The sequence below is a fragment of the Lacerta agilis genome, chromosome 8, assembly GCF_009819535.1.
Source record: "Lacerta agilis isolate rLacAgi1 chromosome 8, rLacAgi1.pri, whole genome shotgun sequence".
Taxonomy (NCBI): domain Eukaryota; kingdom Metazoa; phylum Chordata; class Lepidosauria; order Squamata; family Lacertidae; genus Lacerta; species Lacerta agilis.
The window spans coordinates 71,249,787-71,263,159 of NC_046319.1; the positions used below are offsets into that span (position 1 = coordinate 71,249,787).

The 13,373-nt window shown below is 47.5% G+C and overlaps 1 protein-coding gene across 1 annotated transcript; it reads left to right on the forward strand.

Moving 5' to 3' along the window:
* The first annotated feature begins 495 nt into the window (after positions 1 to 495).
* On the forward strand, positions 496 to 12,521 carry HAS1 (hyaluronan synthase 1). The gene is made up of 5 exons (XM_033158206.1): positions 496 to 569; positions 5,823 to 6,520; positions 9,359 to 9,584; positions 10,112 to 10,244; positions 10,781 to 12,521. Exons 2-5 carry the CDS (start codon positions 5,825 to 5,827, stop codon positions 11,454 to 11,456), a joined length of 1,731 nt encoding a protein of 576 aa, XP_033014097.1. The 5' UTR covers positions 496 to 569; positions 5,823 to 5,824; the 3' UTR covers positions 11,457 to 12,521.
* The last annotated feature ends 852 nt before the right edge of the window (positions 12,522 to 13,373 follow it).

The window sequence follows — 13,373 nt, forward strand, 5'->3', positions numbered from 1 at the left end:
AGTTGTTTCTTTAGAGGACTGGGAACGGTAGCTCTGTCGAAACTACAGTTCCCAAGAGGGTGCTTCAAATGTTTGCTGTGTGCGGGGGTTCAAGGCTTCTCCCCTGACTGCTAGCCTCGATCCCCGCTTCTAATGCTGGATGCCTAGTGCCTCGGCCAGCGGCGCTTTTACGCAGGTCGAGGAGCAATGCACTCCGCACGTTCTCAGGAGCTCTCTTTTCCGGCACTGGAAATCCGGTTCCAGTTTTAAGTCCCAGTTTGAGAGTTGATAAAGTAGCCGGAGACTCCTTGGAGGCTGCAAAGCAACGTGTGCGAGTAAATGGGCGTGTTCCGTCACGGGATGGGGCTCAGACCCTAAAACGGCATTACTGGGGCGTGAGTGATCCCAATGAGATCAGAGGGCCCCAGCCCAGCCTGACGCACGTCAGGGGCCGCCTCCCCGCCAACCCTCCCTCCTCCTCCCCCCCCCTCGCGAGATTCAAAAGCTTCCCCGCCAGACATCAAACAAACCAGACCTCCCCGCAACCAAACCCGGATCGCACACGGGCTCCGGCCGCCCCAGCGCCGCAGGTGAGAAGGGACAGGGAGCATGCTGCTGGAGGGGGGGGGGCAAGGTCTCGTGAGACAGGGAGCCTGGGCGTCTTTTGCTTTGAGAGGGGGGGGGGAGTGTGAGCTAGTGGTTTAAACTGATGCTGAATTGGTGCCAGGGCATCTGCTTCCAGCTTGACCCTGAATGGCCACTCAAAAGGAAGAAAGCCACCGCGCCCTTGAGCACATGCAGAGTGCAATTCACTCAGCACTGAGTAGCTACAAAGAAGTCCCTCTACATGGGGCAATTAGGACTTCAATTGGGTTAGTATTATATTTCAAGGGCTTTCAGTTGCAGTGGTATTTCCAGAGGCGTTGAACCTCTGCATCCCTCCTTCCCCCCACCCAACCTAGAAAAATAAGCACTAATGTTGCTGAAGGGATGGAGTGACTGAATCTTAAAGCCCCAACACCAGGGTGGGGACTGGTGACCTGTGTATATATGAATACTTCAGATCACTTGATAGAGACTAGTTGGAAAGCTTTTTAAAAATGTATTTCTGCCCCTCCTCGCCTTTTGGGTTGGTAACTGAGTGCTAACAAGTTCCTTGAGTTCTCTTCTCCTGTGTTTTGCTTTAATGCACTTTGAGGTGTCAGTTATGATTTCCTGATCCAAATGAGCAGTTGCAATACTTAGGCTGGGTTGATTTATCAGGAGTAAAATAATGTGCGTGTTTCCCGCTTGCTGCCAAAACTCCACTCCTTGTTGCAACAGAGCTGGATGTAGCTGTTAGCGGTTGCAACCTGGAATGTGACTTGAAAAGCCGTGATTGAGTGGCTTTTCAAGGGGGCAGGAGGGAGAGCCTAGTGGTCAGTGCAAAGGTGGGAACATGCAGGTCTAGGGCAGCTTGGGTGTGTGTGTAGAAGCTTGCTGTGTACACTTCAAGGAAAAGACTTCAGCTGTAAGACACATACATGTCTTGATTTGCATACACAAGGTCCCCAGTATATCTCGGTGGCATCATCCAAGGGTCATAATGTTGATTGTGAATGAGCTGGCACAAAAGGACTGGCAAAAACATTGATAGCGAGGTTGCCATGCCAAGTTCTGAGCCTGCCGCCACATTGACTGATACGTTGGCATGTATGCTGATGGGATGCCAACATTTAATCGGCCTGCAGAACCTATCTCGGTCTGGTTGGTACTTTGATCTCTCACATATACCTGAAAAGCTGGGCTGGGAGATCTGTACTCCAGAACACCGATTCTTGGATCACTCCAAGCAATCCTCCAGGGGTGGCACTTTGCAGTTTTCAAGGTACCTTTTAAGAAGTGGTAAAAAGAAGGGTTTTCTTTTCATGGTATACATACATGTGCCATTTATCCCACCACTGCCTGTGATCAAACAGTTTGGGAGATGTTTTTGGAAACGATTTTATTGGAGGAAAATATGGTGCCAGTGCCCACAACACAAGGGGGTTGGACTAGATGACCCTTGGGTCCCTTCCGCCTCTGAGATTCTATGAGTTGTGACCCTTCATTTGAAATATCTTCAGCTTCCTGGTTAGCTTTATCGGCAGTGAACCTTACCAAAAAAAACAACAACAACAGGAAAAGGTAGGCCAGCAGTATTGACCTCAGGTTGCTGATGGAAGGCAAGGGAATGGTAGCTTTGCCAAAGGTTGCCTACAGAGTTTGTGGCTGAGTCGGGATTTGAACAATGGACTTCCTCCTACCCAATGTGGGTATACCAGCCACTCCACCCTAAAATGTTTGTGGTGGAATTATAACCAGGGCCGGTCTGCCCATGAGGCAAGGTGAGGCATCCACCTCGGGCGGCAGGCTCTGGGGAGTTGGGAGGGGCATGCTCTGCCACTGCCCCCACTGTGCCCCACTGCTGCCTGCTCCCCTCCAGAAGGAGGGTGGCACAGCAGCAAGAGAGACGGCTGATGGGAAAGAAGTTCAAACCCTTCAGCCGCCTCTCTCATCACTGCATCTCCAATGCAGCAGCACAAAAAGGGTGAAGACCGCCTCTCCCCATATAAACCGTCCCAGATTCTGCGTTCATCATCTGAGGCCCTTCTTTGTGTGCCTCCTTCACATCAAGTTCGGAGGGTTGCAACATGAGAAGGGGCCGTTTCTGTAGTGGCTCCCCATTTGTGGAATGCTCTCCCCAGGGAGGTTCGCCTGGCACCTTCATTGTATATTTTTTAAGGCTCCAGGTGAAACTCCAGGCTCCTCTTCAGCCAGGCCTTTGGGTGATTAATATTCTACAGCCTTTTAAATGTGTCTGTGGGAAGGGGAGGTATTGTTTTTGCTGTTTTGGTTTAATTATCTTGTATTTTACTCTGGGGACCACCTCGAGATCTTTTGGTGAAGGGTGGTAAATTAATTTAATAAATAAAATATAAATAAATTAATAAGATCAGCGTCGGAAGTTAGGGAGCAGTGAAAATCAGCATTGAAAAGAAAGGGGGATTGAAAATTGGCATGGGGGAGATATTTCCAATATTTCCCAAGTGAAGATCAGCATCGAGAAGAAGGGGGCAGCAAGGATCAGCATCAAGACCGTGGGGTGTGAGGAGCCTTGACTGCATATAAAAAAAGCACCCCTAACAAACTGCAACGGGGGAGGCATCAATTTCTGATTCGCCTCCAGTGCCCAAATGTCTGGGGCCAACGCTGGTTCTATCAAGCCACAGGGGCAACTCTTTATTTGGCTTCCTGGTATGTCTGTACATGTATGGTCATCTGAGCTCACATAATCTGTGTGTTTGGGGTCACCGATGGTTGTGTGCGTTCACCACCGAGTGAGTGCAGGACCAGGCTTTTTGGAAGGCCAGTTCCAAATGTTGCTTCAGGTTGCTCTAGCAGCAGAAGTGATTGGAGCAGTGGTGCATAGTGGTTAGAGTGTGGGGGTTTGCTATTCAATGGTTTGCAGAGAAATGCATAAGCTATAGGGCTCCCTAAAGGCTTATGGAGCAAAATGGGGATTTTCTTCACTGATGTAGGGGTGCCCACAGGCTGTCATCCCAGTGTTGTCCTGGACTTTTCTCCCTTTAAATGTGTGTTTGTTTGTTTTTTTATCATTGGAAAGTCCAAAATGGCAAGGATCAAAAACTCTGCGTTTAAAGGGGGAAAGTTTCTGGGACAAAACTGGGCTGGGGTCCACATTTTGGTCTGGTGTGGATAATCCCTAGATTTTACCAGCAGCTCTGAGAGGCCAGGAATTCTGGGTTTGGCAGTGCAATCTTATTCATGTCTACACACTTGAGTTCGGTGAGACTTATCCCTAGGTAAGTATGCACAGGATTTCACTTGATATTTGAAGTTAAATAGGAGGAAGGAGATTTTCATGTGCTGTCACAGGAAGGGGCAAGCGAGGGGAAAAACAACAGCACAGGATTTTTGTTCCATTTGCTAAGTGGGGTGTGCAAATGGTATGTACTGTGTCAAGCACTTTGTCATTTATTTATTCAATGACCCATTGGTGTCATTTGTTGTAATTTTTTAAAAACGCCTCTTCCTTGGCTCTATTAATAATTTTTTATAGAGTTACCCTGAGCCCCTGCCAGGAGGTTAGTTTGGAGTGGAGGAACCTGGAGAGAAACTTGTGTAAACATTTAATAGTGGAACCAGCAATCTCTAAACAGAGATTGGCTATCGCCCTCTTCTTGGGGTGGGGGGGGGGGGTTGATACAGGCTAGCCAGGAGCCCTGTTCCATTGTTGCCTTTAATGCAAATCGTAGCTCAGCCCGTGTTGGGTCCATATACGCCCACCCATATGTGAAAGGTGGGGTAACTTGGCAGGTATATTTTGCTCACCCTGGGTCTCTGGTGCAGTACATCATTCTACCCTGCAGGTGGTGTACACACCCCAAAGGTTCAAGATGACAGATTTTGGCTAGGGAGAAAGAGACAGCATCTTCTATGGCAGTAGTCTGTGTCTAGACTTGCAAGAAACCACAGCTTTTAAAGTCTAAGCACCAGGGCTTTTTTCAGGGGGAACTCATAGCAACTCAGTTCTGGCACCTCTCAGATGGGCACCATTGCCATTCTAAGAGATTTTATGCCCCTTCTTGTACTTCTGCACTGATTACAAGTGAGCATCTCAGAAAGATCCTAGGAGCTGGCATTCTCCTTTAAACTCTGACACTGCTCTGAGCCCATAGATAGGTTGTTCGTTTGCCCATAAATCTTTCACCCTTTGAGATACGCAGGTGGGGCCATTTTCCTACATCTCTTAAATTTGTATTTTAATCTGTTATTTTAAATTGATCGTTTTTATGTTTCTTGCTGTGATTTTAATTGATGTTAGCCGTCCTGAGCCCGGTTTTCTGGCTGGGAAGGGCGGGGTATAAATAAAATTATTATTATTATTATTATTATTATTATTATTATTATTATTATTAGGGACCAACAGTAAACACCAGGGCTGTGTGGATTGAAAGCTGAATTATTATTTTTTTAATGCACCCAGGAAATCCAGATTCTGCTGCTAAGAAGCTGAACAACGTGACTTTCGTAAATTATGCAAACTGAGAGGGGGAGGGAATCCTAAGTTTTGCACATAATTTATTCTGGCTTTGTTAATCATGGGAAACAACAAGGGACTAAAGCCCCTCGACCATTTCACCTCTCACTCTAGAACCAGCCTCATAGCAGTCTTTATTAAATTTGTCCAGAGCTGAGTGTTCCCATTCCCCAGGGTGTAAACCCAAAAGGGGAGACCATATTTTTTTATTGCCCCTTTGAGATTACTGTATCTGGGTGGTGCATTTAGTAGCCTTCTGTCATCTGCAGTGGGTCCCAGCTTTATACCTTCTCCCCTGATGCCGACGGGGGCAACTCCCATGCTACAAGTTGTTAACGCGGGGAAAGAAAAGTCCAGTAATCCCAGCTTGCCATAGTACTCACCTCCTGTTCTCCTGCCCACAACATTTCTGCACTCTTGTCTGTTGGCATGAAGCCGCTGTGGGCTGTTGGGAGCAGGGGTCCAGGTGGCACAAATCTGCCCTCCCTGCCCCCAGAGTCTTTCAGCCATCTTGTTGCCCCACTGCCTCTGAGTAGTGCCGTGCGTATTCTTGACCTGTGGATAAATGTTAAATAAATACCATCTGCATGCTTGGTGGGTTTTTAATAGTTTGCTTTATGTTGTAATTGTTGTGTTTGTTTTGTGTGCTGCCTAAAGAGCACTGACGCTGTGGGGTGGCCCCATTCCATCAACAAGTAACCAACAATAATGACCCTTGAGAACAATCCAGCTCACTCACTACCTTGACTGTTTCTTCCAGGGATGGATGTTGCCATACTGCCAAAGGCCGTTGTCTCTATTGGACGTCGGATCATCACTATTGGCTTTGCGCTGCTCATCCTGTCCATATTGGCATGGGCCTACATTTCAGGTAACCAGCTGGCTGCCGACCGGTACCATATTATGGCTTTTGGCCTCTATGGGGCCTTCCTCACAGCCCACCTCATCATCCAGAGCTTCTTTGCCTTCCTGGAACACAAGAGGATGAAGAGGGACTCTCTGACTTGCAGTTACACCAAGACGGTGGCTCTCACCATCTCCGCTTACCAGGAGGACCCAGCTTACCTCCGCGAGTGCCTTGAGTCCGTCAAAGCGACCTTGTACCCTCCGGAGAAGCTCCGGGTCATCATGGTGATTGATGGTAACAGCCCTGATGACCGGTACATGATGGACATGTTCCAAGAGGTCTTTGCTGGGGAAGACGTGGGGACGTTCGTCTGGGAGAACAACTACCACCACCAGCCTCCGTTGGATGTAGACGAAGGGGACAGTGGCTACCAAGCCGGGGACGAGCCTCCTGTCTACAGCGAAATAGATATGGATGACGTCGGGCAGCTGGCTGTAGAAGAGCTGATCCGGAACAAGAGATGTGTCTGCATCATGCAGAAATGGGGAGGGAAGAGAGAAGTCATGTACACAGCTTTCAAGGCCCTGGGCAGCTCAGTGGACTATATCCAGGTAAATGGCTCCTATCCGGTTGTCTCGCTTCTCTCTTTTTTTTTTATCCCATCCCACAATGTCCTCCAGGCACAACCCCAGTCAGGCTGAGAGATAGGGACTGGGCCAACATTTCCCACAGCAGAGAAAGGCTGTTGAACTTCAAGGGGGAATTAAAGCAGAAAGCAGGGAGGAGATGGTGGAAAAGGCAGAGATCCTTGCCACATGGGTAAGGTGCTAGCAGCAGAAGCAGCAGGGGAAATGACCCTAAGGGGGAAAGGGAAGGGGTGCTTGAGTTTGCCAGTCTTCTGTGCCTGCTGCCTGAAACGGTTGTCTCATTCCACCTCTTGAACAGCCCTGCCCTGTATGCTAGCCATGTTCCGTGCCTCACTGCATGCAGAGCGTTTGCTTTTGAGCAGAGGTTGGGTGGTCAGGGTTGCTTTAGCTGTGAATCCTGGGGTTGGACTAGATCAGGCATAGGGAACCTTCGGCTCTCCAGATGTTTTGGACTACAATTCCCATCATCCCTGACCACTGGTCCTGTTAGCTAGGGATCATGGGAGTTGTAGGCCAAAACATCTGGAGAGCCGAAGGTTCCCTATGCCTGGACTAGATGATCCCTGGGGTCCCTTCCAGCTCTAGAATTCAATGATATGCTCACCATTCTTCTCTGGCTGCACATTGGAAGATCAGTAATTATGGGCAAACATGTCTTCCATTGTTAACCTCATTAAGGTGCTCCTGGTCAGCTTACAAGGAAACTTGTGGTCCCTCAGTACAGACCTTGACAACTACTGAAGTGTATACTTAAGTGCATTCTGTGATTTCTGTGGAAGCTTGGAAAAATACCAAAATATGGCATTGGTTGCAGGGTTTGGCATTCTGAGATAGGGATGGGATGAGGCAAGGTGAGGCACCGAAGCCTCTGTTTCCTGACCCACACAAATCCCACTGGGTCGTCTTCTTCTCCAGTTATTGGCTAACGCCATAAGGGCTACGAACTTGATTTCTTTAAAAACAAATGCTCAGTTGCTAGCCAGGCCCTTGTGGCTTGTTAAGATTGACCTTTTAGAAGTGTGCAAGTCAGTGCCTGAAGAGAGCGTGCTTCTGCGAATCAAAGGGAAACAGAATCAATTGTGCAAAATACAGAAATATGTGGAAATTTGCTTAATTTGCACAGTCCAGCTTATCTGGGTATAGAATTTATTTTTCTTGGTTTTGCCTAGTCATGCTACCTATGAATTATCTCCTCTCCTACTACCTATGAGCTTTAATATCTAATTTGACCCTTTCAAACTTATTCTGAAGGGCAACACACTGCCCTAAACTCTGGAGGCATCTCTGGTCACCAACTAATTTTGCTGGAGTGCCAGACTGACAAAGCGGAAGAACAGCAGCAAGCCAAAGACTCTGCTCCTGCCCCCACCTTGGTTTCCAAAATTGCCTCCTGCCAAATCCCACCCAATCCAGATGTTGCTCTTTGCCTCACAGGCTGGCAAGGGGTGGGTCAGATGGCACCTGTCTGCAGGGTGGATTTGTCCTGGAGGTTCCAGTTGCTGACCTTTCATGTATACACTGGGGGTGGGATGGGGGGAGATCGAAACCTTGTCCCAAGGCAACCCCATTTCTTCACCAAGGGGGAGGGGGAAGCTTCTGCAATCTACATGAATCTATTGATCTAATTTCGTTTACGCATCGCTTCTTCTTTAGCATCTCAGAGCAAGTACATAATGCAATAAAAATGTATATTTTAAAAATTGCATGTAAAGATGCAGTTAAAACAATTGCATATGTAGAAATTATTTCAACTCCAGTACAGATGCCAACAGGGATAGAGAGATTGCCACTTAGAAGTATTGTTGAAAGAGGAAAATGTTCAACATAATTATCCTTATTAAGCCTATTTACAGGTAGCTTGTTGCTTACTTTTAAAACCTAAGCTGTTTCCCCAGGTTGTGATGAGGAGCAAAACTACACAAGACAGTGAAGTTTTTCACTTTGACCTCTACCCATCATGGCATACTCTCAAGGTCTCACCTGTATCTCCATCAGCTTCTTACCTGGCTAACCATATAACCCAAATTTCTGTCTCTCTTTCAGTGTAACAGATTATTGCATCCATATAATTAACTGTGCTTTACAAATTAGTTTTCATAAGGTTCCCCTCCACTCCTTGCTTCCCAGCCATCTTCAACCAAACTATTGATCCACTTAATGTTCTGCAATATGAGCCATTCATTCTCCCTCATTTGTACATCACTCATTACCCAAAGAAGTGTCATTTCTAACTTTGGGGGTGTGCAAAATGCTTTATAACCTTTCTCCTGTTCTTATCCTTGCATTAATTGCACCCATTTTACAGACAAGGCAAGGAAAGACTGATTTGCCTCAAGCCAATCAATTAATCACATAAACCGAGACAGCGTCTGAGCTGGGCTGTCCCGTGCTCACACTCTGTGCTCTCCCCCATTGCATCACACTTGTCACAGACGCGAATGTTGCTTTTTGGGGGACACTTTTCATACATTCTCTGGTTTTGCCACAGACCCTGGGCCACTTCACACATGCATATGCATTACTTAGTTATTGTGTACTTAGCAGTTGCACATTGGAAAGGATTGTGGCGTTGACCAAGCTATGAAAGTGTCAAAGCTAGGGCATTTCACCGCAAGCTTAGTCATGGCTCAGTGTTGCAATTCTCCAGTGACGACTGTGCAGATGTGTGAATCAGCCCTTGAAAGTGAGAGTGCTCTGGCTAACTTTCCCCGTGTTCTGTAAATCGAGCTTCTGGCAACTCAGATCTCTCTGGGGAATTCCAGGTGTGTCCCTTCTCAATCTCAATCTCTTGGCCTCCCCCAGGTTTGCGATTCAGACACCAAGCTGGCCCCAGATGCAACCTTGGAACTGGTGAAGGTACTGGAGTCAAACGAACGCTACGGGGCTGTCGGTGGGGATGTGCGGATCCTCAACCTCTCTGACTCCTATATCAGCTTCATGAGCAGCTTGCGGTACTGGATGGCCTTCAACATCGAGCGCGCCTGCCAGTCTTACTTTGACTGTGTTTCTTGTATCAGTGGCCCCCTAGGTAAGACTTCCCCTGTGCGTTGGTTCCACCTCCTTACTCTCAACAGGAAGCAGTTTTATTCGTTCGATCAGAAAACTGGTTGTGTTTTACCAGCCCGTTGTATATTTGTATCAGGGACGCAGGTGGCACCGTGGTCTAAACCACCAAGCCTCTTGGGCTTGCCGATCGGAAGGTCGGCAGTTTGAATCCATGTGACGGGGTGAGCTCCTGTTGCTCTGTCCCAGCTGCTGCCAACCTAGCAGTTCGAACACATACCAGTGCAAGTAGATAAATAGGTACCGCTGTGGCAGGAAGTTAAACGGTGTTTCCGTGCACTCTGGCACTCAACAAGGAGTGCTGTTGTGCCACAAGCAGTTTAGTCATGCTGGCCACATGACCCGAAAAGCTGTTTGTGGGTAAACACCAGCTCCCTCGGCCTGAAAGCAGAGATGAGCGCCACACCCCATTGTCAAATTTAACTGGACTTAACCGTCCAGGGGTCCTTTTCACCTTACGTTTGTATCTCACCTGTTTTCCCCCCGCTATAGGCCTGTATCGGAATGACCTCCTGCAGCAGTTCCTAGAGTCCTGGTACAATCAGAAGTTCCTGGGTACCCACTGCACCTTTGGAGACGACCGGCACCTCACTAACCGGATGCTGAGCATTGGCTATGCCACCAAGTAAGAACATGTGGATACTTGGGTTTTCTGGAGCAAGGGTGATGCAGAATGAAAAATGGCAAGGAGATGGGAGAGGTGCAAGGAGACAGCATCTTGTTGGATAGCTCCAGCTCCCATCAGCCCCAAGGCAGCATGGCCGCTGGTCAAGGATGTTGGGAGTTGTAGTCAGAGGCGTAGCGTGGGTTGCCAGTGCTGGGGCCACACAGAAGGGGGGAGGGATGGAAACGGACAGAATAGGCATGTGCAGCTGCAGAGTTAAGAAAAATAGTCATTCCGTTGTCTGGAGAGGTCACTTCCTGGTTCACATGGAGAAGCCGTTTTCAACAGAGCCCAGCAATGGAACCGGGCATTGAAATTTTGTGCCCCTAACCATTTTGCACCTGGGACAACCAGCCCTGCCCCCCCCCATGCTATGCCACTAGTTGTAGCCCAGTAACACCTGGAGGGCAACAGGTTCCCTATTCCTGTTCCAGACAAAATTGAATGAAGACCTTATTATATTCTTAACGTCTCCTCCTTTCTTCTCCATGTACCAGGTACACTGCTCGCTCCCGTTGCTACTCAGAGACGCCGTCCGTGTTCCTGAGATGGCTGGCACAGCAGACTCGCTGGACCAAGTCCTACTTCCGTGAGTGGCTCTACAATGCCCTCTGGTGGCACCGGCACCACCTGTGGATGACCTACGAGTCAGTGGTGGCCGGGATCTTCCCCTTCTTCGTCACGGCCACCGTCCTGCGGCTCTTCTACGGGGGGAATTTGTGGGACATCCTGTGGGTGCTGCTCTGCGTCCAGTTGGTGGCTTGCGTGAAGGCCCTCTACGCCTGCTGGCTGAGGAGGAACTTCATAATGATCTTCATGTCGCTCTACGCTGTGCTCTACATGGGCGGCTTGCTCCCAGCCAAGTACTTCGCCATCATCACGATGAACAAGAGCAGCTGGGGAACCTCGGGCAGGAAGAAAATGGTGGGGAACTATATGCCTCTGCTGCCCGTCTCCATCTGGGGCCTGCTGCTCTTGGGAGGCCTGGTCTACACCATCTACCTGGAGGCCCTGGCTGACTGGACAACCGAGGCCAAGCAGACTGAGATCTGGTACCTGCTCATTGGGTCAGCCATCTATGTCGGCTACTGGACGTTCATGATCATGCTTTATTGGCTGTGGGTGCGGAGATGCTGCCGGAAACGGGTGGATTTTTATAGTGTTCAGGTGTGAAGAGCCTGGGGGGGCGGTTCTGAAACCTGACTGTAAGACAGAATCTGAGACCAGTGAGGGCTTGGGTGCTCACCCAAGCTCTAGGAGTGAAGAGTGACCTCGTAGGAGCCACTCCTGGATAAGAAATGATGAGTTCAGTGTCCTGTGAGTTTCCACTCCATAATATGTCTGTCAGCAGAGTGGATGTCCACACTCCTCGGGTTCTCTTCTAGGACTAGGAGCCCCGGGGGTGCCTGAATCTCAGGGAGGAGATCTTTTATCCAACAAGATGTGAGGGTCTCCTAGCCTCCTCTTCTCTCCTTCTTTGGCTGGTAACGGTCTAGGTCCTGGGAGATGTTTCTGACCTCAGTTTATTTATATAGTGTCAGAGTTTTTTCCACATTCCAAAAAAAAAGTCAAATGTCTGCTTTCCCCTCCTCCTTGAAATGCAGCCATCTCTGGGGTGGGTCAGCTGGGTGATATGAAACCCCACAGGGACACGAGACGCATAGGAACCAATCTCATTGCACTGAAGTGCCACTGCAGATCCAAGTCTTGCGTGCTGCAGCCACTGAGCAGAGAGACGAGGATGAAGGGATGTTGACACATGCAACAGGTTGGATCTGACTGGGAAAAGAGGGAGGTGGGTAACCTCCTTTTGATGGAACTGGAGACAGAACCTTGACACCTGTGAATCCTGCATGACATAAAAGGATTCTCTTCTCTCTCTTTTTCCTGCAAGAAAAAGAAATCCCTTAGTGCTATGTCTTATCTTGACTTGTGAACACTTGATGGTTACAGAAGAAACACAGTTTACAGTTGTGGGACAGAAGCTGGAAACTTCTGTCTTGGTTTTTGCTTTATTTGTTTTTGTTTCTTTCACCTGGAAAGGAAATTGGCATTGTGGCTGAGAGGGGAGGGTCAAAGTCACCCTTAATCACCTCTCTGTTATTGTTTTTAAATTGTATGTTGACCATTGGAGTTTTGGGAGCTCCTTTCTACAGGAAAATGAAGGAGAGTAATATTATTTATTTGCTGTATTTTAATAATAAGGGCTATTTAATGGTTGTTGATGTTTGTTTGTTTGTTTTAAAAAGAAAATTGAATAATGAGGATTTTTTTTTAAAAAAAAAGAAAAACAGTTATTTTTTATAAATGGTATTAAAAATAAAACATATTTTTTTTGAAAACTTGTCCTTGGTGTGCTTGTGTTAATTTCGCTTTTGTAGGGAAGGTGGAAACTTTGCTATCAAATAAAAACAGTACTTAGCATTTGCATAGCAATTTCAGAGGTTCAAAGCACTTAGCATGCAGTTACCTTGTAATCTTTACAGCAGCACTGAATAACCTGGGGGTTTTTGTTTTGTTTTTTATATATTTTTTGAAAAATATAAACATATTACAAACATCAGTTTTACCCTGCTTGCAGTGGTCTCATAGGTAAATTATAAACTTTCCCCAATCTTTTTCAAAGTTCTTGTTGTCTTGAAGAACCTGTTGACCTACAGATGTTGCTAGACTACAACTCCCATCATCCCAGGCTATGGGACACATTGGCTGAGGCTGATGGGAGCTGGAGTCCCAACATCACCCACAGGTTCCTTTGTTTATCTTCATATTGTAGATGTGTGGGGCTGGGTCTAAAGCCAGGAGAGGTTGTCCTCCTTAAGGCTTCCTGGTGAGTTTGTGGCAAAAGGAAGACTGAAAACAAAGACTTAATGATTTGTAGCTTGGCCACTTAGCCACAAACTCCTGCAGCTAAAAATTGAAATGAACAACAATAATTATGTTAATTTTATTTGCTAATTTGTTCAATAGCTCTAGTACCTGATATGCATAAATACACCGATTACAAAACAAAAAAAGGTGATTGCTGCAAGGCTTCTTATTGTAGCCAAGTTGGGTGGGAACTTGCTTTGCACCCAGAAGCTCCCAGGT

Excerpts from the sequence above, each read along its gene's own strand:
- HAS1 (XM_033158206.1), top strand. The coding sequence starts at position 5,825 with ATGGATGTTGCCATACTGCCAAAGGCCGTTGTCTCTATTGGACGTCGG. Across the intron at positions 6,521-9,358 it reads GCTCAGTGGACTATATCCAG|GTTTGCGATTCAGACACCAA; the intron begins GTAAATGGCTCC and ends GGCCTCCCCCAG. Across the intron at positions 10,245-10,780 it reads AGCATTGGCTATGCCACCAA|GTACACTGCTCGCTCCCGTT; the intron begins GTAAGAACATGT and ends TCCATGTACCAG.